This window comes from Hetaerina americana, unplaced genomic scaffold (assembly GCF_022747635.1).
Source record: "Hetaerina americana unplaced genomic scaffold, ioHetAmer1.1.p SCAF_213, whole genome shotgun sequence".
Classification (NCBI taxonomy): Eukaryota; Metazoa; Arthropoda; class Insecta; order Odonata; family Calopterygidae; genus Hetaerina; species Hetaerina americana.
In genome coordinates, this window is record NW_027286779.1 from 17958 (window position 1) to 41587 (window position 23630).

Genomic DNA, 23630 nt, shown 5'->3' on the forward strand with positions numbered 1-23630 from the left:
ATTGCCTCATCATCTGTTCATTAGTAAACAGGGCGACTCTCCCCAGAACTGCTCCAGGGTGTTTTCGAAATCAAAATTCCGTCGAGGAAATGATTTCGATGTGTCAACTATTTTTTGAAACTGAAAATCGACTTCCTATTTGTTTCCCATCAATATGGATATATTGCGGTCCCCCTTATATTATCTGCCTTCCCAATATAATCAAATATAGGATAAATATAAGTCCTATTTCATCATTACCGAAATTGTTACTTCAAGCAAAGTTTCGATGTATTGTCAACATTATTATAGCTGAGCTTCTATTTTATCCGAACTTCATTGCTTGTTGAACGCGTTTTGTTATGCCACGTCCATAAAGACTATCTAATCTAGCGTTACCGGTTATTTTTCTCAATGGCGTGCTATATGTAGAACCGTAAAAAGTTGCATCGCCACGAGAAACATTTACCCGCTGCAACAGCACATTTATTTTAATTCGGAACATTAGGATGAAACCAGTCACACGCACCTTCAAGGCTATTGTTAACGTTTCATTTATTATACACAGAGCATTATTTGGTAATATATGACGGCATTTATGCGATTGTATCTTATTTAAAAAGTACATTTAGAAGTATTCCATTAATGGAGTATTTTTCCCCTGTTCCAGCATGCGTAACCTCCATTCGAACCGGTAGTATTGAAATCATGAGTTTTAACTTTGTTCCATCTAGATGAGGATAGAAAAAGAAGCTTCGCACTTCCACATAAAGATTTGATACTTCACACGACCATGGTTTCGATGCCGCGCACCATCATTGCCTGATGATTATGCGCAGCATCGAAACCATGGCCGTGTGAAGTATTAACTTCTTATGTGGAAGTGCAAAGTTTCTTTTTTTACCCTCATCATGAAGGAATCCCACAAAGTTAAGTCATAAACTGTTATGTTGTTCCATCTAATTGGGCTGATAAATTAAAAGGCTCCCAAAAGGATTTCATTCGTTCGATTTGTCCAATCAGGTTCATCGAATTAAACGTGCGTCACGGTATGAAATACGTCGAAATTAATTGATTTTCGATTGGAGTCTAACATATCGCATCGGTCATACTGAGTTGCAGAAATTACAAAAGTTTGATTGAGTTATTCCTGCTGCTGCACATCCATTTCTCCATCAATTGATTTGATTGATCATAATTCAATTGTCCGTTTCTCCGACCACTGGTATGCTTTCAGTGAAAAGACCTTGTTCTAACGTTTCAAGACTATTAATATTCATTGCGGCGACACAAAAACGAAAACAGGATCCAATTAGGGAAATATATAGATCCTATAACTTTCCTTAGCTTTTGACGCGTTCCGATATTGGTATAATGAGGCTTTTAATTAGTAATGATTCATACTAATTGGATTACAGAATGATTCCAGTCACTTATTATCAAGAATCTTGATCGTGACCTGAATGTAGCATTAAATGTAGTCACCTTTGATTCTTTATTTTCGTTGACTCATTCAAGAGAGACTCAAAAGAGAAACATAAAAGCTCTTTTAATGAAGTTTATCCATATTTTATTTGATTACGGTGTCCATATAACTGCTGCCATGTAATTGTTTTTTTTTTGTTTCGATATTTCATTGGATATAACCGTTCACTTCTCATCACTCCTGTTTTTGATCGCATTTTGAACATTTCCCTCCACAGAATCGGACACCACCCCTTTGACAGTTGATGAAGGTTCGAAGCTGAAGTTGAGGTGCGCTGCGCCGGAGTCCGGCCCCCCATCCACAGTACAGTGGCAGCTGAATGGAATGCCACTCCGGTCCACGAAACCGATCCGCATCAAAATGACCAAGCAATGGTGAGTGTTTGATGGACTTCGCACGTGGATTATTGGCCTTTACCTCATCCTATCACAATCCTTTCTTCAAATTTATCGACCGAGAGGAACAGTACAGGTATTCATTGCACAAAAGTCGAAGAAAAACGCTCCCTTGTAAAAAAAATACAATTGATGCACGATATTCACGCTTGCAACGTGAAATGTATTCCAATAAACTGCGGGAAATGCCACAACAGTAACTTTTAGCGGAGTCATCCGCTAATATGCATTTAAATGCAACAATTTCAAAGTGTAAAAATCAAGGTGAGTAATTTTTATATTCTGAAATTGTTGCATCGATAAACTTTATTGTTCCCTACGATGGGGTTTCCGTTCCTCAGCTTTGCTGTTTTCAAAGATAGCTCGTGTGAAAAATGCTTTTTCCTCAATTATTATCAAATTATTTGGCTTATTCTTGCAGTTTATTATTTTTTACCGATTGAAGACATACAACAACGTAAATGCTCCAATTTACTGTCTATATTTTATTGAAAATGAAAATTTTTAAGATTATCCCATATTTTAAAAGACTCTTATTTATTTGGATTTATTTCAAAATAAATCGGCATATAATTGATTGATTTTGAATTTAGATTTTTTTGTGCTTACACAGCCAAAATACAAAACATTTCCAAAGCCTCTGAAAATACAAAACATTTCCAAAGCCTCTGAAAATACAGTGCGATCAACTAGAAAAATCAATGAGTCATTGTTTCATCTCAGTTGTCCATAATCTTATGTGATCAAAGATTACATTTTTACGTATTTTAATTAGCGTGCAAATTTTATGATTGTAAACTGGGATGCCCAAGTATAACTGCCGAGCACACGCGCGGTAAGCGGATGAATGAAACGCCGAAATATTCCAAGCTGCTTATGTTACCTTTTTATGGTTGTCCTAAGAATCATTCGCGGTTTAATTCATTTTTCAGGCTTAAGATCAAAACTGTGCAGAAGTCAGACAAGGGGCGGTATTCCTGTCGGATCCTCAGAGAGGGCAGTAAAGAGTCATCATGGAGAAACGTAATTTTAGCCGTGAAGAGCAAAGGTGGAGCTCGAACCCGCTCCCTCCCAGCATACTCCCGATCCTCCAGAGCGAGGCCCATTGCCCAAAGCTTGGTGCGGAGTTTGGAAACGAAGGACGAAAGAGATCGCGGTAGCGTGGAAGAATCTCCGGAGCGCAACAGGAGCGTGCAGGCGGGGGCCAGAGCTGTGCTGACGTGCGGCGTGGCGTCCTCTCGGGACGACGAGGGCAAGAGGAAGGAAAAGGTGGTGTGGGTACGCAAGCGAGGGTCTCGAGTCGTGGCTGAACTTCCCAATTCCAATGATACTTTAGACGACTTGGCCACGCTGAAAAGGGACATTATCTCGGTGAGCATCGTCGCTGCGTTTTTCCTGAAAAAAAGAAATAATTGTTTGCTGAGAAAAAAAAATTTGAATCACTGAAATTCCTCTGGAGCTTGGTTAGCTGAAAAGGTATTTCGTTATGAAAGTTTTAGTCATTAATTCAAAACCATTGATGACTTTACTGTCAATTCATTCCGAGTATGCTGTATTTATCAAAATTAACTAATTAACTGATAATGTTATCAAAATTCATATGCATAGTGGAAAAATATGGTAAAAATCAAGCTTAAATTATCTTTATAACTCTCCTATTGTCTGGTTAAATTACCATGAATGTAATTAAATTTAATTCTTAGAGACTAATCAATGCTTCATCTTCAAAGTATTTACTGTAAATTACTGTGTTTACTTTCCATCTGAAATATTTTTGTGATATTGTTCAATTTTATTAGTTTGACATTGCTGAATGTGTTCATGTGAAGGTGTTTCATTAGTTATTAGTTGTTGGATGTGTTCATATGAAGGCTGTCATCAAAACTATGTCGTAATTTCTTTTCATTAGCAGTCGCGAAGGAATGTCGGTCAAGATGGAAACATAAACAACAATCCTAAATTTTTGGTGCTGGAAAGTGTCACAAAGGCAGATGAAGGTTGGTACTCCTGTGTAGTCCTGGGTCCTAATGGGGAAATAGGAGTTAGCAGCACATGGCTTGAAGTAGTCAAGGATAACAGCAAGAGAACAGGTATGTATTAAGAGACATTACCTTACTTTTTTAGAATTGATGTTTTTTATAAATTCATATTAAAATGAAGCAACAAAACTCATAACCTTATTTTCTAATAAATACATAGTAATTATCCTTACGGATCCATACCCTATTTTTTAGAAATCTGCTAGTGATACCAACACTAGAAATTATCAACATCATGAGAAAATATTAGCAAGTTTAAAAGTCAATTAGTTCAAATTTTTTATATTTTCAGACCAAAGTTGCGAATTGATCGTCAAACCCCCTCTTTCCTTCTTAATATACATGCAAAGAGTTTAAAAATCTATGATTGAACCAATACTGGTACTATATTGATTTGTATTAATTTTAAACAAAACAGATGCCCAGGAAGGCCAAAACTTGTTATTTAGGGCCTTTTAATCTATATACTGCCATCTTAATGTCAGCTTAATCAGCTTCTTCTCATTAACAACACAGAGAAACAGACCTCTTAGTGACTGATCTAGAAACTCTCCAGTGTTAAAGCAAATGCAAAAATAGAAATATATCAGGAAAATTTAGCAATATAACCTCACTTCCAAGAAATTATCGTAGTTGATGAAATGGAATATGCATAATTTAAATATATAAGTAACAACAGGTACATATATACAGTACACAGGCACATTACTATGCCATGTATTTAGGAACCATAGTCAAATTAATGTACATATGGGATTGTCCAACATAACCAGTTTTTTCCATGGCCTAGGCTTCAAATGTATGACATTATATTTTGTATGGTGATGTTGATGCTCTAAGTTAGAAATTAGTCAAAGAATTAAACCTTTGATATGGCATCTTGGCAGTAAAGAATGTTAATCACTTCCAATCTCCTTTACCAAGTGATATCCAATACCGATCTCATGATAAAGGGTCACTTAATCTTTTTTGGGATTATTTTGATTTTGACCCAAAAATACATGTGCCAGTTTCTACTGACATGTATGGGATGTTAACTATCCCCCCTTCTCCCTCTTGGAACCACACCTATGTTTTCACTGACACCTATTTTTACGTTTTCTTCCCCAGGGGGAACTTCACCTCCCTCGCTGTCACTGGTCGACGAAGACCGCGAGGTGGAGGAGGAAGAGGAGAGGAGAATGCACAAGAGTGCCTACGATGAGGATGACAATGGAGATGTGACGGAAGATGGGGAAGAAGAGGAGGAGGAGGATGAGGAAGGGGAGGAGGATGAGGAAGGGGAGGGGGAGGAGGAAGGAGAGGGGGAAGAGGAAGGAGAGGGGGAGGAAGGAGGGGAGAGGAGCAGCCACTCAGCTCCACCCTATGCAGCTGCACCCAGGGGGTCCTCCAATGGTGGCTCTCTGGCCCCTGGGATGTTGGACCCTGACAGGAAGGAAATCCCACCCGTTTTCCATAGGCTAGACAAGATGTACCGGACTGTGGTGAAGCCAGCTGGGAATATGCTCAAGCTCAAATGTCCTGCTGATGGTTAGTTGTGAATATGATCACACTCTCTCAAACTCTCTCTTTACCTTACCTTTCTGTGAGCTGTAGAAAATTCTCTTGCAAAAATGCCTTTAAAAATCGTTACAGGGATGGCAGTGCTAAATCTGCAATTATGGAGTGAGCTTAATTAGTAGATTCTGGATGAAAACAAGAATGAATTTTTTTGCCTACTATCACTTGAGAGGGAAGACGTAATGATACTTCCAAATCAAATGTTCTCTTCCATTGCTGAAATTTCTTGAACGCTGCAAAGAATCAAGTGAGCTATCACTAATTTTGTAATAAATTTCAAAGTATTTCAAAATAATATGCATATATATAATAAGCAGTGGTAGAACAAAATAATACTTGAGGTCCTGCTCTTAAACATCATATTGAATGTAACATTTTTGTGTAAATGGCCAAAAATATATTTCCAATATAATTGAGTTCTGTAGGAGACAGGGGTCTCCTACAGAACTCAATTAACTACATCTTTAACACTTGGTTTAGACATCAAAAAAGGCAAAGGTATACATGGAAAATGCCAGATGACTCAGAAAGGTATCAGTAATATTATATTATGGTTAGGCACAGATTCAGGAACATTGTGATCAATTTGCACAGCTTCCAGGGAGTGGATGCAGACTCTGACCACAATTTAGTTGTTATGAAATGTAGCATCTGTTTCAAAAGGATTAGGCAGGGGAAGTGGGTTAGGAAATGGAATTTAGAAGGATTAAAGGGATTGACTAGCTTTTTTTAACAATTTAAAATGTGACTGTGACATATTTCTTGCATGCTCTTTATGCTTTCGTGTTCATTTTTCTCCAGGAAACCCCTCACCAAATGTCACATGGTACAAGAATGGGAAATTTCCAGAGAGACAATTTGGACTTGTTCAAACAAACCGTTGGTCAATTGTTCTTGAAGAACTGGTCAAAAGTGACTCTGGAAACTACACTTGCTTAGTCTGCAATGTTCTTGGCTGTATTGATTTCACCTATTATGTTGAGATAATTGGTAAGTTGCAACCATTGATTTTTTTCCCTCATTGCTAACATTATTTATCCAGTAAAATAATGATCCACTTTACCGATTAAATTAATTGAACTTGCTCAGTTGGTTTAATTGTATAAGCCATTGGTATTAAATTCCACAAAAAAGTGAAAAAAATTTAAATCAATTTCTATTTCACTTCGAATTCAAAATGTTATCAGTTTCTATTTCAATTTAAGCTTAAGTTCACAGCTATGCAAACTACTTTTGCAGTCTATTAAATGTACTTAATTTTTATAAACTAAATAGCAATAAATATATTAAATACAGTTATCCCTCATCAACTGTAGGGTCTAGATTAAAAAACCTAGTTGCTAGTAAACCAATAAATATATAGGGAATAGGAGGCTAGTGTTAAGGGTTCAAAATTATTGTGGAACGAATTTCAATAATTTTAAGTCTACTTCCCTAATCTGCGTGGAACTTGGAGCAGAAATGTTCCCTATCCATTTTTGATAGTGTTTTTGACTTTGATAGCCAATAGTTGCATTGAAAACAACAAAGAATTGGATCATCATCATCAGTTATGAAATTCTGGTAATGAATGCACTCACTTGGTCACTAATACAGTGTAGGAATGAATTGGAGGAATGAATCGCAGATGATCAATGTTACTTTTCAGCATAAGTATATTTAGCAATGCTGTATGTTACTGTACTATTGAAAAAAGTATGACTAGTTTTTATTTTAAATGATGAAAAAAATTCTGTGTGGTCTGCTGTGTGCTGAAACTTTCCCTTACTTGATGATGCAAAATATTTGTGTTCTCACAGTTATCTTTCTCAGACTGCCAGAGTGCTCAATGGAGCTCACATTTATTTTTAATGTATTAAATAGTTTCTTTTTTGGGTTAAAGTATTTTTTTACTCTTGTTATACTTCCTCACGTGGTCTAATTGACACCTCAAAATTTTTATTTGTGCTCATGTTGAACTTATTCTTTCCCATTCACCTTTCAACAGGAGTAAGAATTCCCTGTTGCCAAACCTACGCAGCACTTTTACCTTTCTATGCAACGTCATAACTTTTTGTACTCATTTTCCCACCCACCTTTTTGCATTGTTACTCCATCACAGAAAGCATAGCCTTGATCCAAGTGATGACCTGCTAAATAATTTTCATGCGACAGTTTAGTTAAAGAGGTACTCCCAACCTCCACATGAGAGAGAATAAGAATTTTCCACATAAATTTCTGCCTATTATCCATAGCCAATCCTCCCATCATAAATATATACTTATTCAGTCAATGATACATTTAGTGCGTTCGTCTCATCAGAGGTTAAAATGGAAATATTTATGCTAAAAGATAAATTTCTAATTTTCGTAATTCTTTCCAATGCATTTTATCATGGTCTAATAATATCAATGCAGATACAGAGTTTTAATAAATAAATTTCATAAGGCCTATTTTAATGAGATAAAATCCTAACATTCCTGCAGTTTGTGAGAAAAAATAATTTTCTTGACTTTTCTTGAATAGAGCCACATTATGGGTGAGGAAAAGTAACATATGTTTAAATTGTATTTTACTTAAAAACATCAGCCACATTTTGCAAATACTGCATAGACAAAAGCATAGTTGACTAGGGCAATCTATATTATAAGAATAAATAATTTTAAGTATACTAATGAAAAATATATTTACATTATTATTATAACATATAACGATTTAATATACCATGTAATACTTACATAATGATGCCAGTAGATGCCAGTGTATTTTCATAGCTGCAGTTCATCCACCTATGAGTTGAATCTTGGATTTTGTTTTTGTGTTTGTTCTCATCCTGCTTAGTTGTAGAGGGAATAATTTGCATATACCTAGAATATTACTTATCAAGATTCAAGATAAATTGGATTGTTAATTTTCCTCAAATATCTAAAAGCTTTATTTTTCATGATAAGCAAATGATTTTTCACAAAGCAGATATTCTCACTCATCAATATTAGTCTACATATGACATCAATTTATGGAAAGTAGATATGAAGAATATTTTTTTTAATTCACATTTTCTTAAATTATCATTGTTTTACATGACAAGCTAAATCCATATGAAGTGTATTTTTCTTTATTGTGTGTTAGTAGTTTAACCAATAATTTTGGATTATTAATGAAGGTGGTAATTAATAGACATGAAAATTAATGTGTAAAAATAAATGTTGCAAAATTTCCATGGAACTCTGGGAAACCCATCAGCATATACCGTGTGGTGGGCCAGTTTTAAAAAGTAGCATTGTAAAAATTATAAATAGTATATGTTTCAGACTCGTATTGTGGACAGGAATGCTAAAAAAAGCATAATTTTTGCAAGTTAAAAGTTTGCATTCCAAATTTCACATCATTAATTGCAATTCTTTAAATAATCTTAACTCCAGAGAGATTTCCACACCAGCCATACATTAAGGAAGGTTATCCACACAATGAAACGGTCCTACCAGGATCTAGTGTAAAATTTGAATGCCCCCCAATTTCGGACCTGGAGCCTCATGTTCAATGGATTCGTGTTTCCTATGACATGTTTCCTTCATTACCAACTGATGGGAGTGGGAAGACGGGAGATGTTCACATACCAAATGGCACAGTTATGAAGGTTGGTCACAGCCAAGTTATTTGATTGGAGGGTCTGGGAAAGTGTATTTATCGACACTTTTGGTATTAACTTATTGGTGGTGGCTGTGACAGTGGAGCATATTGTGAAGGGAATTTCTAACATACATGCAATTTACAAGTGGTGGAAGTTATACATTAGTATGTGTCTATAATCTTCAGTGTGTAATTTAAGGAACTTTTTCCAGAAAATTGATATGTTGAGGTGGTGGGCTTTCTCGTTCATTATGCTTTTGCTTCTATTAATGTGCATTGTGCTTCCTTGTTTTGTTTACTGTGTATTTAATGAGATGTATTGAAAATTTCAGAGAAGTTTTACTGGTAAAAAGCTCTTTTTACTATTAAATGTCAATAATTAGAATTATTTAGTTGTGGTGTTTGGTTATGGTATTTGGTGCTTGGTACAGTGATTTTAATTTTAATATGTGTGTGTGTGTATATATATATATATATATACATATATATATATATATATATATATATATATACATATATATATATATATATATATATATATATATATATATATATATATATATATATATATATATAATTAGATAAAATAAATGTCTTATGCAAATGAAAATTCTTCCAAAATATCACCAATTGTATAATATCCTCTAAAAAATAGAGCGGCTTCACCATCGGCCTATCTTCACGGAACCTCCGAAGAACACATCAGTACTTGTGGGCCATACAGCAAAATTCCGTTGCGAGGTCCTGTCAGATCTCCATCCTCACATTGAGTGGTACAAGTGGGAAAATGCTACACATTCTGATATCCAGAATCGAAATGATACCAATAATACATTGAAGGTATTTCACACAATATTGCATGGTGTTTAAACTTTTGAGCCACAAGTTAAATTGAAGCATGATTTTCCACTTTTGGAAATTTATTAACTCAAATGATTGAATTGCAGCTTTTTCAGTGGAACATTTGATAATCTCAATTAATAACATTTTGCCCCTCTAAGGATAATAGGTTACTTCAGCTTTTCTATGTAAAAATATAAAATGTACCTTCTAGCTGACATTCACCATTAGCTTGGAGATGTATTGTGGTTTATTGAGCATCCATAAAATGTTTTTGTAAGACGGTCTGCTATAAGTAAATGAGTCCCAGTCAAGGCGAATGATTTTTACGCTCTGAAATTGTTGCATTGAAATGCACATTAGCGGATGACTCCGTTAAAAGTTACTGTTGCGGCATCTCCCGCAGTTTCTTTGGAATTTGTCAAAGGGAAAACACCATAAGTGTTTAAAGTTGGCTTTAACCTCGTGGACAGTGGCGCCTCGCGCACGACTACGAATGCATGTGACATTGTATGTACGGTATTTCGTCATAACATCTAGTTCCTTTAAAAAGCCCCAAAATTTCAGAGTTTAAGAGGACGCCTCGGTAGCTTAAGTGGCTAAAGCACTCGACCGGATATTGAGGGATCTGGGTTCGAGTCCCAGTCAAGGCGAATGATTTTTACGCTCTGAAATTGTTGCATTGAAATCTAATTGATTTTGCATTTGCCTATGCAAGTTGTGCATACCCAAAATAGAAACAATCTTAAGTGAAACAAGCCAACATCTAATCAGTAAAAGAATCCTTATTTATTAAACAGTTTACAATTTTAATTTGTTGTTTTTGTTTACACAAATTTAGTGTGGATCATAAATATCCAAAAACTCTCATTTTAGGTACCATAATTAGTAAGGAATTCCTGAGTAATAAGTTTATAATTTTCATGCATATTCATTTCTTCACGTCCAATGAAATAACCATCGACATAAAGTGAAAGTTTATAAAACATGTGATTAAAAAATCCACTGGATATTCATGCCTTAATAGAAAGGTTGTAAATTAAAAATAAATTCTACCTAAAATTGAGCCCCTTTTATGTTTGGAGGGAATTTAATTGAAGCTAATGTGGAGTAACTCAATTAGGCACCCCTCTGTATTTTATTGAGGACTTATTATCCACTTTTATTCGACTCTCTTAAACCTCACTAACAATGAGCTTGGATGAAACTTGATATGTGACACAGACAATTTCATACGGGTATTAATATAGGTGTGTGTTTAAAAATTGTTCTTACATGTTGCTTGCTATTTGTGCATGAAAATGCTTTTGCTTGTGTTAAATTAATATTGCTACTGTACTGGTTAAGTATGTAAAACTAATACTAACATTTTAATTTCCTGCATCTTTAGGAGGTTATGAGTGAGTATAATTTTTATTTTTCTTCATCAAATGTCGTTCATTTTTTTAATTCCTAAAAACCATAATCTTCTGTAACAAAAAAGCTTGGCATCAAGTAATTTGGACTGCTCATGGCCGAATTCTGCACTTGGTGTGCAAGAAGAATGAAAGTATTATTTCCTTTTACTTCAATTATTTGCATATGTTAGTGATGAGTCATTCCCAAAAATCTCAATTCTAATTCTGTTCTGAAAGTTGATTCCTGATTTCAATCATGAAGTCTTATTCTACACTATTTTGGTCTAAAAGACCAACTACTTTAGAACTGCATCAAGAAAGAGGTTAATAAGAACCGAGAATTTTTGTCACTGAGCCATTTCATCTTAAACCAACACTTCCAAGCTCCATGACTCATCACTCCTCCACCCTATTAAACTTTAGTTTTTACATGGTGAAATCATGAAGTTCACAATTTTAATATGGTCAATGGAACATTCTTGAAGCTCTCTCCATGCCACTTTCTACTTATGGTTACTCATTCATATGCTCCTGAGTAATTTCAAGAAGGGAAATTACTTGAACAAAAAAGAAAATAATATTAGACTCTTGCCAGAGCTAATCTTAACCATGAAACAAAATAAATTTGACCATGATGCAAGACTTTTTTGAGCAGTGAATATTTCTTGAATATATTGTAATTTCCAATCTGATGTTTATATCAAGAAACTATTGGTCCATGTTAATATTTTAGTGACTTATTATGCCCCATGTGACCAGTATTTTTGTCTATCAAGTAAATTACTGAGTGTTGGCCACTCAGTGAATACTGAGTTAGTAAATTATTAGTTTAACTGATGGGCTTGTATAGCATTTTCTATCAATATATGTTGCCACCTCTCAGAGCTAGAAAATCTTCCATGTAACACATATAAACAGGTTTGATGACTTTTTTAACTTCTAATTACTTGCAATGTACCATTACAGGCTGGGAATTTGGGAAACCAGAATCCTGAAGTATTGGAACTGCATAATGTAACCTATGATGACGAAGGGTGGTATACCTGCATTGCTGGAAACAGTCTTGGGATATCATACAGCAGTGCATACCTTGATGTGGTAGATTGTAAGTATGAATTATTTTTTCTATGTAAAATTATGCAACTTAAGTTTAATCATAATTAATCAATGTCATCATTAATGATAGGATATAGGATTTCTCACAGAATCATTTGGACAAAATTTCAATGTCTGTGGTGTGTTTATATGTATGTGTATATAAAAATATATGTAAAATCATAAACATAGTAATCAACCCGAAGGTCAGTTTGGTAGGTGATGGTAGAGTTCACCTAGTACTAAGCCCGTTGGCATGTGAAATTCACACATCAGGGTAAGGGGGCCAGTTCCTTTCCCTGTGCCGGTTACGGTTTCCCAGAAAGATCTGGTACCCAAAAAATTAAAAAAATATATATTTACATATATATATATATATATATATATATATATATATATATATATATATCTATATTTTAGCATATTTTAGATATGCTAAAATAATGCCATATGTAACTGAAGCATTTAGTTGTGTTTTTTACATTTTGCGAGTAAAAAAGTTCCAGTACCATGTGTTGAGATCCCCTCTTCATATTAATTTTCATACAAAATTCTTCCTAAATATTACAAGTTTCCCCACTGATGAAATGAATACACTACTACTTTGATGTTTAACTCAACCAAAGGTAATATGGACAATTTATATCAAAGGCAGATTTTGGAGAGTTCAACAACTGATGAGCCCTACATATCATTTGAAACTTCCTTTTATTTGTTCTACATCATTTGCTTCTTAAGATTTTCAAACCTTCGGCCTGCCTTCTGGTCATATAAGAAGATTCCTCTTTTCATTAGTCTGCCCTGGCTACCTAACATTCTCCTTTTGGATATTGCTTTCAACATCTAATCATCCATCAATATTTCTAGTACCCACTTTTTCTGCCTCCTTTGGATTTCATCTGGCAACTTTCTCTCTTCTCCCACCCTATTTAAAGCTTTTTCATTAGTCTACCCATCTGTCCAACATGCTTTTTCCATTCTCTCAATACTCTCATCTCAAAATCCTCTATGCGTTCTACGCAAATGCTGAAACGTAATTATGAATAAATTATTATTAAATAGAACCAGTGGGTAACAATGTCAAGAATTTGAGTGCTTGAAATATAGGAAATGATTTCTCAAAGTAATAGCTACCTCATATAAAAGTAAAATATTTGAACTACATCCTTGGTATGAAAATCAAAGAGGATCACTAAATACAAAGCTTCCTAAAAAGTAGTTGTAACAAATAATCTTGTTACTTACTCAATTAGGTACCTAGCTGCCTTCTATAATCAATCATTTTTTTACTTTGATAGCCATGATGGATCCAGAGCCCAAACCTATTAGGCCTCAACCCATTTTAGTGCACATATTAGCAGGTGCATTATGTGTCATGCTTGTCATTGGCTCCCTGATTGTATTCACCATTGTACGTCGATTGAAACGGTAAGATGCATTTTTATTATTGGCAGAGCTATATATCACCTCTGAACCAAGCATTTGGAAGTAAGTAATTGTTGATTAATGCTTATTTTCCTACATCTTTTAGGGAGAAAAAGAAAAAAATAATGGCCATTGAAACAGCTAGAGCTGCAGTTGTCACCCAGTGGACCAAGAAAGTTATCGTGGAAAAACAGAGCCTATCCAATAATCCTAACTCTCAGGAGCCATTGGTAAATAATATTTCATATGAATCCTCTTTTATCTATCAATTTTTCATAAAATAGTAATCAAACTCTATTAGATACAAAAACTCAATGCATTTGATTTTACAGCCTAGCAAACTTACTAATTAAAAGTATCTCTTTTTCTTCCCCATGCAATGAAAAATTCAGTTAATGCCAATAGTAAAAATTGAGAAGCAGAAATGGGCTAACCAGGGCGGAAATAGTGTGACTGTTGGACTTGGCAATGGTGATGTTGGTAATGGAGGTGGTAGTGGAGGTATTAGTGGTAACATTGTTAGTGGTGGCGGTGTCATATCTGAGTATGAGCTTCCACTGGATTCAGAGTGGGAATTCCCTCGTGAGCTTCTCTGCCTGGGCAAGACTCTTGGTGAGGGTGCTTTTGGAAAGGTTGTGCATGCTGAGGCACAAGGCATCATCAGACAAGGTGTCACAACCACAGTAGCAGTTAAAATGTTAAAAGGTAATAGTATATAAGACTGGGTATTTTATGATTTTATAATTATCACACCATACTAGCTTTATTTCATTTAATGTGCAGTTATCTGTGGTTTGAATCATTATGAGCACACCAGAAATGGAAAGAAGTCAATTTCTCACAAATGATTTATTGCTCACTGCTACATCAAGCAAGCACCTATGCAGTAGTCATCTTAAGCAATATGTTGAAAGCAGACAAAAGACAATTAAGTAAGTCATGAGAATGTGGTTACATTAGGTGTAAAGTTGAAATAAAAATAAAATATCAATTTTCTTTGTATTTCTGTCACAAAAAATTGCTCCAAATACATTACCTTCATATATAATTTTATGTATTGCATGCTTGCCGTTAATCATACATGCAGTCACTAGAAATTTTGAAAATCATGTCTATAAAAAAACTATTTCAATTGGACTTCTGCATAAAGTTCAGTTGAGAATGTCTTCTATTTTGTAGTAGACGGTCTCATAGATGACTTAAATTATCATTAATATAGTCATAGATAACTCAATGAGCATAAAAGCTTTTCTTCTTAACTGGGACCAAATTTTAGATAATTTTTTTCTACTAGTTACATTTTTTCAACCTTTTACATTTACTGTAGTTATATTCTTAACTGGGACTACCTTATATAGTTAAATCTTATTTCTAAGGCAACTCTACCTAAGTTGTTCATTAAGAGATCACATATTTACATTAAAATAGTGTTTGAGTCTGTAATAAAACTGAACAAAATACCTAGCTGCAGTGACTTTTCCAGCCAATGTAGATCATGCAAATTGGTGGTGCCCTCCTTCAAAATTCTGATTCAATAGATTTATTATGTAAACATTTAACCCAAAGACGAATATCTAACTAGCTACAACCTGAACTGTTGGTATTTTGTTTTATGGCAAGTAGGTAGTATTTGGTACAAATCAAAATTAATCAGATTCATTTATATTCAATGTATAAAATGATGGTGAGAATTTATTCATGTAAATTATTACCTAGGTACCTTATTTTATGACATATAATTTTCATAGGCTTTAATATCTCATCCAAGCCTCTGTCTGGGAAAAAAGAAAAAATAATTTTATAAATTAAATTTATAGGCATTATTATTTCAATTGATTTTGACCAATAAAGACCATTTAATAATAATATAGACAGCACCAGTAGAATGATTTCAAATCAAAGTTGGGAAGGGTAACATTTTTTAATAAATTAGTCTATGTAATATAACTTCAACTTCATATGAGCTCCAGGGTGATTGTTTAAGTCTTTGCTAAGTAAAACATAATCTTATGTATGTGCACTAAATTATGATACATCATTTTTTATAACCACATTTAAGTTATATCTAACAATTGCTTGATATCCATTAAACATCTCCAATTTCTTCTTCATTGAATTCAGAGGGCCACACTGATGCTGAGATGATGGACTTAGTATCCGAAATGGAAATGATGAAGATGATTGGGAAGCATGTAAACATTATCAATCTACTTGGCACGTGTTCTCAAGATGGACCATTATTTGTTGTGGTTGAATATGCTCCGCATGGAAACTTGAGAGACTTCCTTCGTCAGCACCGACCATCATCTGGTTATGAAGAACCAGCTGGACTGAATGGCAAGGGTCTTCGAGGGATACGAGAAATTGGAGGAGAAGGAATGAGTCCTTTGGAAACCAAAACTTTGACTCAAAAAGACCTGGTGTCATTTGCTTATCAGGTTGCCCGTGGCATGGAATACTTAGCCTCTAGAAGGGTAAGATTTCTATCATCATTTCCTTTATTTTCAGCAAGTTCATTAATTTGTATTACACACCATTTTTGGCATGAAATAGTGGAATACCTTATTCTAGTTGAATAACACCGCAATTCTACGAGCTAAATTTTATTTAACACAGCCATCGTTATACTGGAGTACAGCATCATCAGGCAAACATACAATTGATTCTTTGAGCACTACCACCCCTGACCCTCAATCACAATCACCCCCAATGAAGGTTGCCTTATGTTAGTTTATCTCTCACTCAAATCCTCTCTAAAATTCTAACCAACCCTTAATCATTATTCCTCCAACCATCTCCCTCTCTCTCCCTCCTTCACCTTTCTGTACCCCTCTTACACATGTGTACATATATCAAAGAATTAAATGTTCCCCTTATGGTGCAAAGCCATAATTGTATTCAACAAATCTAATATGGAATTGCAGTGTATTCTTTTCTATCCTTTCAATATTCATTTGTAGGCTTTAACATCATTACATCTAGGTTGTATTTGCACCCAGTAACTTGGTGCTTCTCTAATAGTCTGTTGTGGTGGGTCCTGAAGTTTTTCCCGTGATAACTGCATTGGGGTATTAAAATTTTCATTTAAAAATTTCATCGTAGCTTGTATCAGAGGAATGACTGATGGCTTATGCAAAAGTATTGATTGTGAACCATCAACACAAGAAGCACTGGGCTAAATTTAATTTTAAGTAGTAGTTCAAAAACTAATCATCACAGTGCTATACCTAAACTAGCCAGGAGTGCTTTAGTAATGTCCTCTCATAATGTGATGGAAGATTCACTGCTGAACCTCTTACGAAATACAAGTAGTTACTTGAAGTGACAAAGGGTTTTTTTTAGAAGCCTATAACATATAGTCCTCCTTGTCAATTAATTATTGTAGTAATGAATGATCTGCCTTAATTTTACAGTGTATTCATCGAGATCTGGCAGCTAGGAATGTTCTTGTGAGTGATGACTATGTTTTGAAAATAGCAGACTTTGGTCTTGCTCGGGACATTCACTGCCAAGATTATTACAGAAAAACAACAGATGGCAGGCTTCCAGTGAAATGGATGGCTCCAGAGGCCCTGTTTCGCAGAGTTTACACAACGCAATCTGATGTGTAAGTACTGAAGCTCTTATTGAAAAGCACTTGTTGAAAAATTATTTGATCTAATGATTTTGAACGTGCTATTATGGGCATTAAAGCTTTTGAGAGATAGCAAAGAAGGGTAAAAAGCATATGAAAGTTGATGAATATCCATTGTGTGGATTGGAACAGTTTTCTATTTCCATGTTAACTACTTTTCAAATTTTAATACAGAGATATTATTCTGCAGGTGGTCTTATGGAATATTACTGTGGGAGATAATGACCCTTGGGGGTACACCATACCCATCTGTTCCCAGTGTCGAGAAGCTGTTTCAGCTATTAAGAAGTGGGCATCGAATGGAAAAGCCTTCCTGTTGCTCACTAGAAATGTAAGTTCAATCGCATGCATTCAGTAGTGTAAATAGTTTGGGATATCCTGGGTAGAACAATAGTTTGCCTCCTCTTTCAACACACTTCAAATCATTCTTTTGAATGGAAATCCTCAAAAATACTGGTTCGTGAGATATCAAATTTCAATGGTGGAAATGTTTGTGAAAAGTTGGTAATTAGCTCCTGTTGGTAATTAGAACTGCTCAAGGTAGTCAGCTGTACCAATACATTCAATATATTCAATAAAGATAAATTTTAGGCAAATGATTTGCATAAGTTTTCCAGTATGTCACAAGGTACAGAATCAGATTATGGCATTTGGCCTGAATTGCAGATGTAAACATAACACATTTTGTATGCATGCCAATTGGGCCTTCATCTCCTGCAGGATTTTCATTTTTACATTTAGGGTATTTACTCCAGTTTTCCAATCATTGCGGTGTAGCAAAAGTGCCACTAAGGGTGGACCATTCACTCTGCTATGGTCTCCCTTCCACCCCCTAGCTATACCATCACATTCATGTATAGAAATCATTCACTTGATTCTTCACTTGATTCTTCACTTGACTAGCTTTAATTTTTATACTTTTCTAGAATGACTAAATCTTTGTATTGCTTCATTATGTGGCATAATTGTGTGGCTTCAAAATATATTGACAAAAATTGAAGTTTCATTTAGAAATAGCAATTTTTTATGCATAAAAAATATTCTCTAAGACAAGGAATCAAGTATAAATATTTTTTAATCCAAACATGCATTGATGCCTAAGCTTTATTTTACCAAAGAGGCATGACTTTGTTGCCAACACTCACTCTCTTCATCTCAGCTATCTGTACGTCATGTAACAATGCCCTCTTTATGCTTTCTATTCCTTTCCTTTTCTCTTTTTCTACATCATAGTTTAGTATGTCATCATGTGCTAATAGATGCAAACCATGTGGAAGCAAAATTGCAATATTTTGAAACACTAAGAATCAAAATAAACTTGAATATAATGATCCATTTTGTAGAGCTAAGAAACTGCAATAATCAATCCAAAGGGTAATTTATCAATTTGAATAGAGCTCACCTCATATTGAACCATGTATGGTATGTGAAATTCACACATCAGGGAGGAGCCAGTTACTTTCCCTGGACCACCAGTATTTTCACAAGATTGGTATCCAAAAAATCCCACAGCTCAGGTGAAACTGAGGGTGCTCAGAGGCATCATCTGGATGCAGGCGATAAAGGTGAACCTGGGCTGTTCAATCAGTAGCCCAGTGCTATACTCACTGGACATGCATTTACTATTTTATGTTCATTAGGACTCCCATGGCAATTGATAACACCCAGGGGATAGCTTTTTTTCTGATCATTAATATTCCAAATGTATTGGTTTCCAAAGCATGCATAATAATTCCCTTGAAATAATTGAAGTCCCAATGTCCGAAAGAAGTTTCTCCATTAGATTGTACCAAAGATGTGTGTATGAATAAATATTGGTTCAATGGTGGTGCTAGTCTTAATTTCAAAGCTAAAAATATTTTTCTAAGATACTTTTATTTTTCTTTTAAAAATAAAATTACAGCATAATACATTAAGTGGTGCATGTTTATAAAAAACAATTCAGCATAAAAAAATAAACCATTTGGATATGGGGAAATAGTGGTTTAAGGGAGGCCAATGAAGGGGAAGTGATAAAATAATTGAAGGACCTGGAAGTAGGGCTAAATAACTGACTTAAATGCAAATGGAGGGGCCTAAATCGTGGTGTCAATGATCTCGCTGATGTTAATATCTAGCTTTCTCAAAAAAATCTGTTCTGTAGTCACCTTTTTAAAGCTAAATGTCAATTTAAAAGTCCCTGTGTTTGTTCATAAAGGCTATTGATTAAAAATCTTACATATTGCCTGCATTTCAGAGTACATGGTTGATTCAGAACATTTCATCATTATGTGTACTCTTTTTTAGGACTTATCGACTTATGCTTCAAGAAATGAATCCCTAGTTTTATTAAATTGTTTCTATGATATTATGCTTACTATCGAGTGAGGTTTTCATTTTTCTTTCATGCTCTTGATCAAGGTGCCAATGTTAGAGATATATTATTGAATATTCACAAAATAATATTTAATTTCAAAAATCTAGACAGTTTCATATTTACCCAAGACCATAAAAGTAAAATTTAAATCTTACTTTTTCAGTCAGGAGTTTAATAACAGAAAATATATTTTGTTGTTTACCTTATTTCCTTGCTGGTAAGTGAGATTTATTTAGATCTATATTTTTACGTTAATCCTCTTTATTTTTTGTTCAATATTTCAGATACATGTTGATGAGGGACTGTTGGAGTTACCAACCAAATGAAAGGCCAATGTTTAGTGAATTGGTTGAAGATTTGGACAGAATATTGACATTTACAGCAAATGAGGTATGTTACCTCAATGAGCAAACATTATTATCTTTAGGTAGACTTATTTAAAAATGTATTTTCATTGTTCCTTTGAAAAAGGTTCTGCATTCATTTCAATTGGACAATATATTTTAATTAAAATAATTTCATTAGTATCCTACTTTCACAATGATTTCCAATATTTAACAATTCCATTTAAAAGAAACACTTTGGCTCTGATAACAGATCTCATATATGTTTATAAATGTTTAATCTGTGATGTTTATAAATAAGTGTTATTATAATTGAAACAATTTATCCAATTAAATAAAGCACTGAAATAATTTGCCAATTTGCATACTATGGAATCCAACTTAATGTAATTTCTAATGCCACCTCAAATTAATGGAGTTAGGTCACAAGAAGCACGATTACTCATAGCAATACTTGAAAGATTTGTGCGACTGGTAGTGATAGAGGTAAAGTGCATAAAAAGATCTCTCTGGCTTTCTAGCAAAACTTTTTTCCACACTTTCATATTTTCAACATTTTTTCATAAACATATTTGTCACTTAGATGTACTAGACTACTCAATACACTCTCATTCAATATATACATTTAATTAATTCATCATTATGTACAATACATTAAACTTTGATTCAGTTTGATTTTGAAAATTCTTTATGTTGATGGTCCTAAGTACCTTGCCTTTTCATTGAGAAGGGACATCTACATTATTACAGATTGTTTATGAGGTGAAAGTTAAAGCAAATTAAATTAAGTTCTCACTTGAAAATCCAAAATTGTATTGATTCATTAAAATTCTAGTTGTTTTCCTTGAATTTACTATGCAACCTAGAATTCTTAGCTCAATAGTACTTTAGTACACTTAGTGTGATTTATAAATAATGTTTTTTTTTATTTCTCAGGAATACTTGGATTTAGGGCTACCTCAGCTTGACACACCTCCAACAAGTCAAGAATCATCAGGATGTGAGAATGAAGGTCAATTTTCTTTGCTGCTTTGATTTTGTTTTTGTTCAAGAAATCATTCAAATGCCCACAAAGAAAAATATGGAATAAACTCAGTGCATCTAAAAGGAAAGTGTTTGTGTAACACTCAATTGCAGGTAATTAATTAATTTGCTCTATGCAGAGCAGACATGAACTTCATTTGGTGAATCTCAAGACACTGCATAGGTGTCACTGTGGAAACAAGGATCTTTAGTGTAGAGACTACCATCTTTGGAAGATGTGAACTAAATGTTATTTTTAGCTATTGGCTTTTGGACCTAAAAATGGTGTAGTGAGTTCAAAGTGATTCAAAGAAGCCAATTGGAAGCCACAGAACCATGTATGATATGAAAGTGGCCTGCTTAAGTGCTACTTGAAGTTGGCTGCTGCCATAAATAGTAAGCAAATGGCGTGGAACACTTCAAATAAAGGCTGAATGTTTTAGGCTTTCTCCCTCATTTCTAAACTTATCAATTGTGACGAAAAAGAGACATCATAATCAGAGGGATGTTGTGAATATAATAACCTAGTGTAAGATTTCTAAGTGTCAACTAGTCAATGTATGTACCTCTTTATGGTATAAACCTGAATTGTATTAAGTCTCATGGTTGTTGGAATTTCAATTCCATGTGTCACCCATGAATAAGTTGGAAAGCAATCTCATGTTGTAAAGTTTCATTGCTACAAAACAACCATTGGTTGCCCATTCAAAATACGTGAGTGTTGTTTCTGGTCATATTATTTGATAAAAGTACAAAGTTCATTATGTATATATATGTATGATCTGATATAATTAATGTTCTCAGTTTTTGACTCCAGGTTTGCTCATTTTTTTAATGACCAATTCTAAGTGAAATTGAACAGTTTTAAATATTTTAGGGAATATTGGTCATTGGTGATTAAATTCATCCAAAAGTGTACAAAGAGTCATGAAATCTACTCTGGCTGCCACTCATTTTGAATGGTTATAGTTGTCTATAACTCCTCAATCATACCAAGAAATAAGGATGTCCAAAGCATTTCTTTCACCTCAGTCGATAATGTCGACCAGTATATTGCATTTATTATATTTCCATCCTGGATGAGTCTATTGTACTAATGGAATTTCTCTACTGTTATGCTTGGTAAGATGCTGTAAATGTGTATATTTATACTGTTTCTGTTTGTGTGAATGTGTGATAAACTTTTAAGTGAAAAAGATTGCACAGGTACCGTATTATCTGAATGTAAAAAGATTGAACATAAGTACATAATTTATAAGTAATCACATGCATAATACATTTTTTAAATGCCACTTAAAGATATTGCCGAATGAAAAATGATTATACTTGTTCTGAATTTTTATCATGATACCACGGCGTTGATAGTGTATTACCGAATGCTGTTATGATGTAAATGGCATTGGCAAATCATTCTTTTACTTAGTCACCTACTTTGGAAATTAGTGCTAACAAATTAAATTGTAGCTTTAGCTCATTATGGCTCATTGACACTTGCTCTATTGGTGCTCTATTGGTGCTCAACCCTATGGAGAGTAAATAATGTTCCAGATTAAACAGGCTATCCACATTTTTGTAAACTATTGCTGAGATTCCTGTCATTTGAAATCAAAATGAATTTCATACTAAAATTACCCCCATAACTTATTAAGATCCTGAAAAATTCATTTTTATAATAACAGTGGAAACTTAGCAAAGAAACCCATTATGCTCACATTAAAGAAATATTTTCCAATTTTGTAGGATAAGACTAGTATTGCTTCTCTCATAGGTTTAAATCAGATTTCTCTAATTTTATCAATGATCTATGGACTATGAGTTTTTAACACTACATCCATAGAAGAGACAAAATTCAAGAACAAATAAGGATTAATTAATGTTACCAAAGTATTTTATTGATAAACTGCAACATTATCATTTGGCAAGAATAAATATTTTGAATCTTCCCATTCAAATCACACCATGATTTGACAAAGTCAGTAAAATGCATTTCCCATCAATCGTCAGCCTACTTAATTCATTAGCAAATCCCATCTGAACTACTAATCATTTGATTATTATTTAATTCCAAGGCAACAGGGTAAGGTATAAATAAAGAAGGGAACTTTGCCTTGTTGAGTTAAGCCTCATAAAAATACTTTGAATAACTGCAGTGATCAATTGAAATGATATTGTAATTTAAGATTAAGATCCATATTAGGTTATGGAACTCTCATTGATCTGAGATTACCAGGTCAATATATGTATTGCGAAACTAATGAAGGTTCAATATTTGTGGCATTTACATCCGTTTCTGCTGTTATTATAAAACTGTGTTTTTAAAAATGTATGTCTGTATTGGCAATGGAAACTATATTCTTTCTAAATTATTAAAGCAACTTGTTACCATTGATGAGCTTTGGTATCACCAAAACAACCTTTACCATATATTGATGTAGGAGCATAGTTTAT

The 23630-nt window shown here is 34.1% G+C and overlaps 1 protein-coding gene across 1 annotated transcript; it reads left to right on the plus strand.

Moving 5' to 3' along the window:
- Positions 1-1682: 1682 nt before the first annotated feature.
- LOC139688667 (fibroblast growth factor receptor 4-like) lies at positions 1683-23630 on the plus strand (the record flags this gene model as incomplete). The annotated part of the gene is made up of 16 exons (XM_071586234.1): positions 1683-1839; positions 2793-3231; positions 3770-3959; positions 5325-5429; positions 6261-6449; positions 8861-9075; positions 9726-9908; positions 12272-12410; positions 13699-13828; positions 13932-14055; positions 14218-14530; positions 15947-16299; positions 17239-17432; positions 17650-17790; positions 20100-20205; positions 21096-23630. Coding segments are annotated over 16 exons (3077 nt in total), but the record flags the coding sequence as incomplete, so codon positions are not given.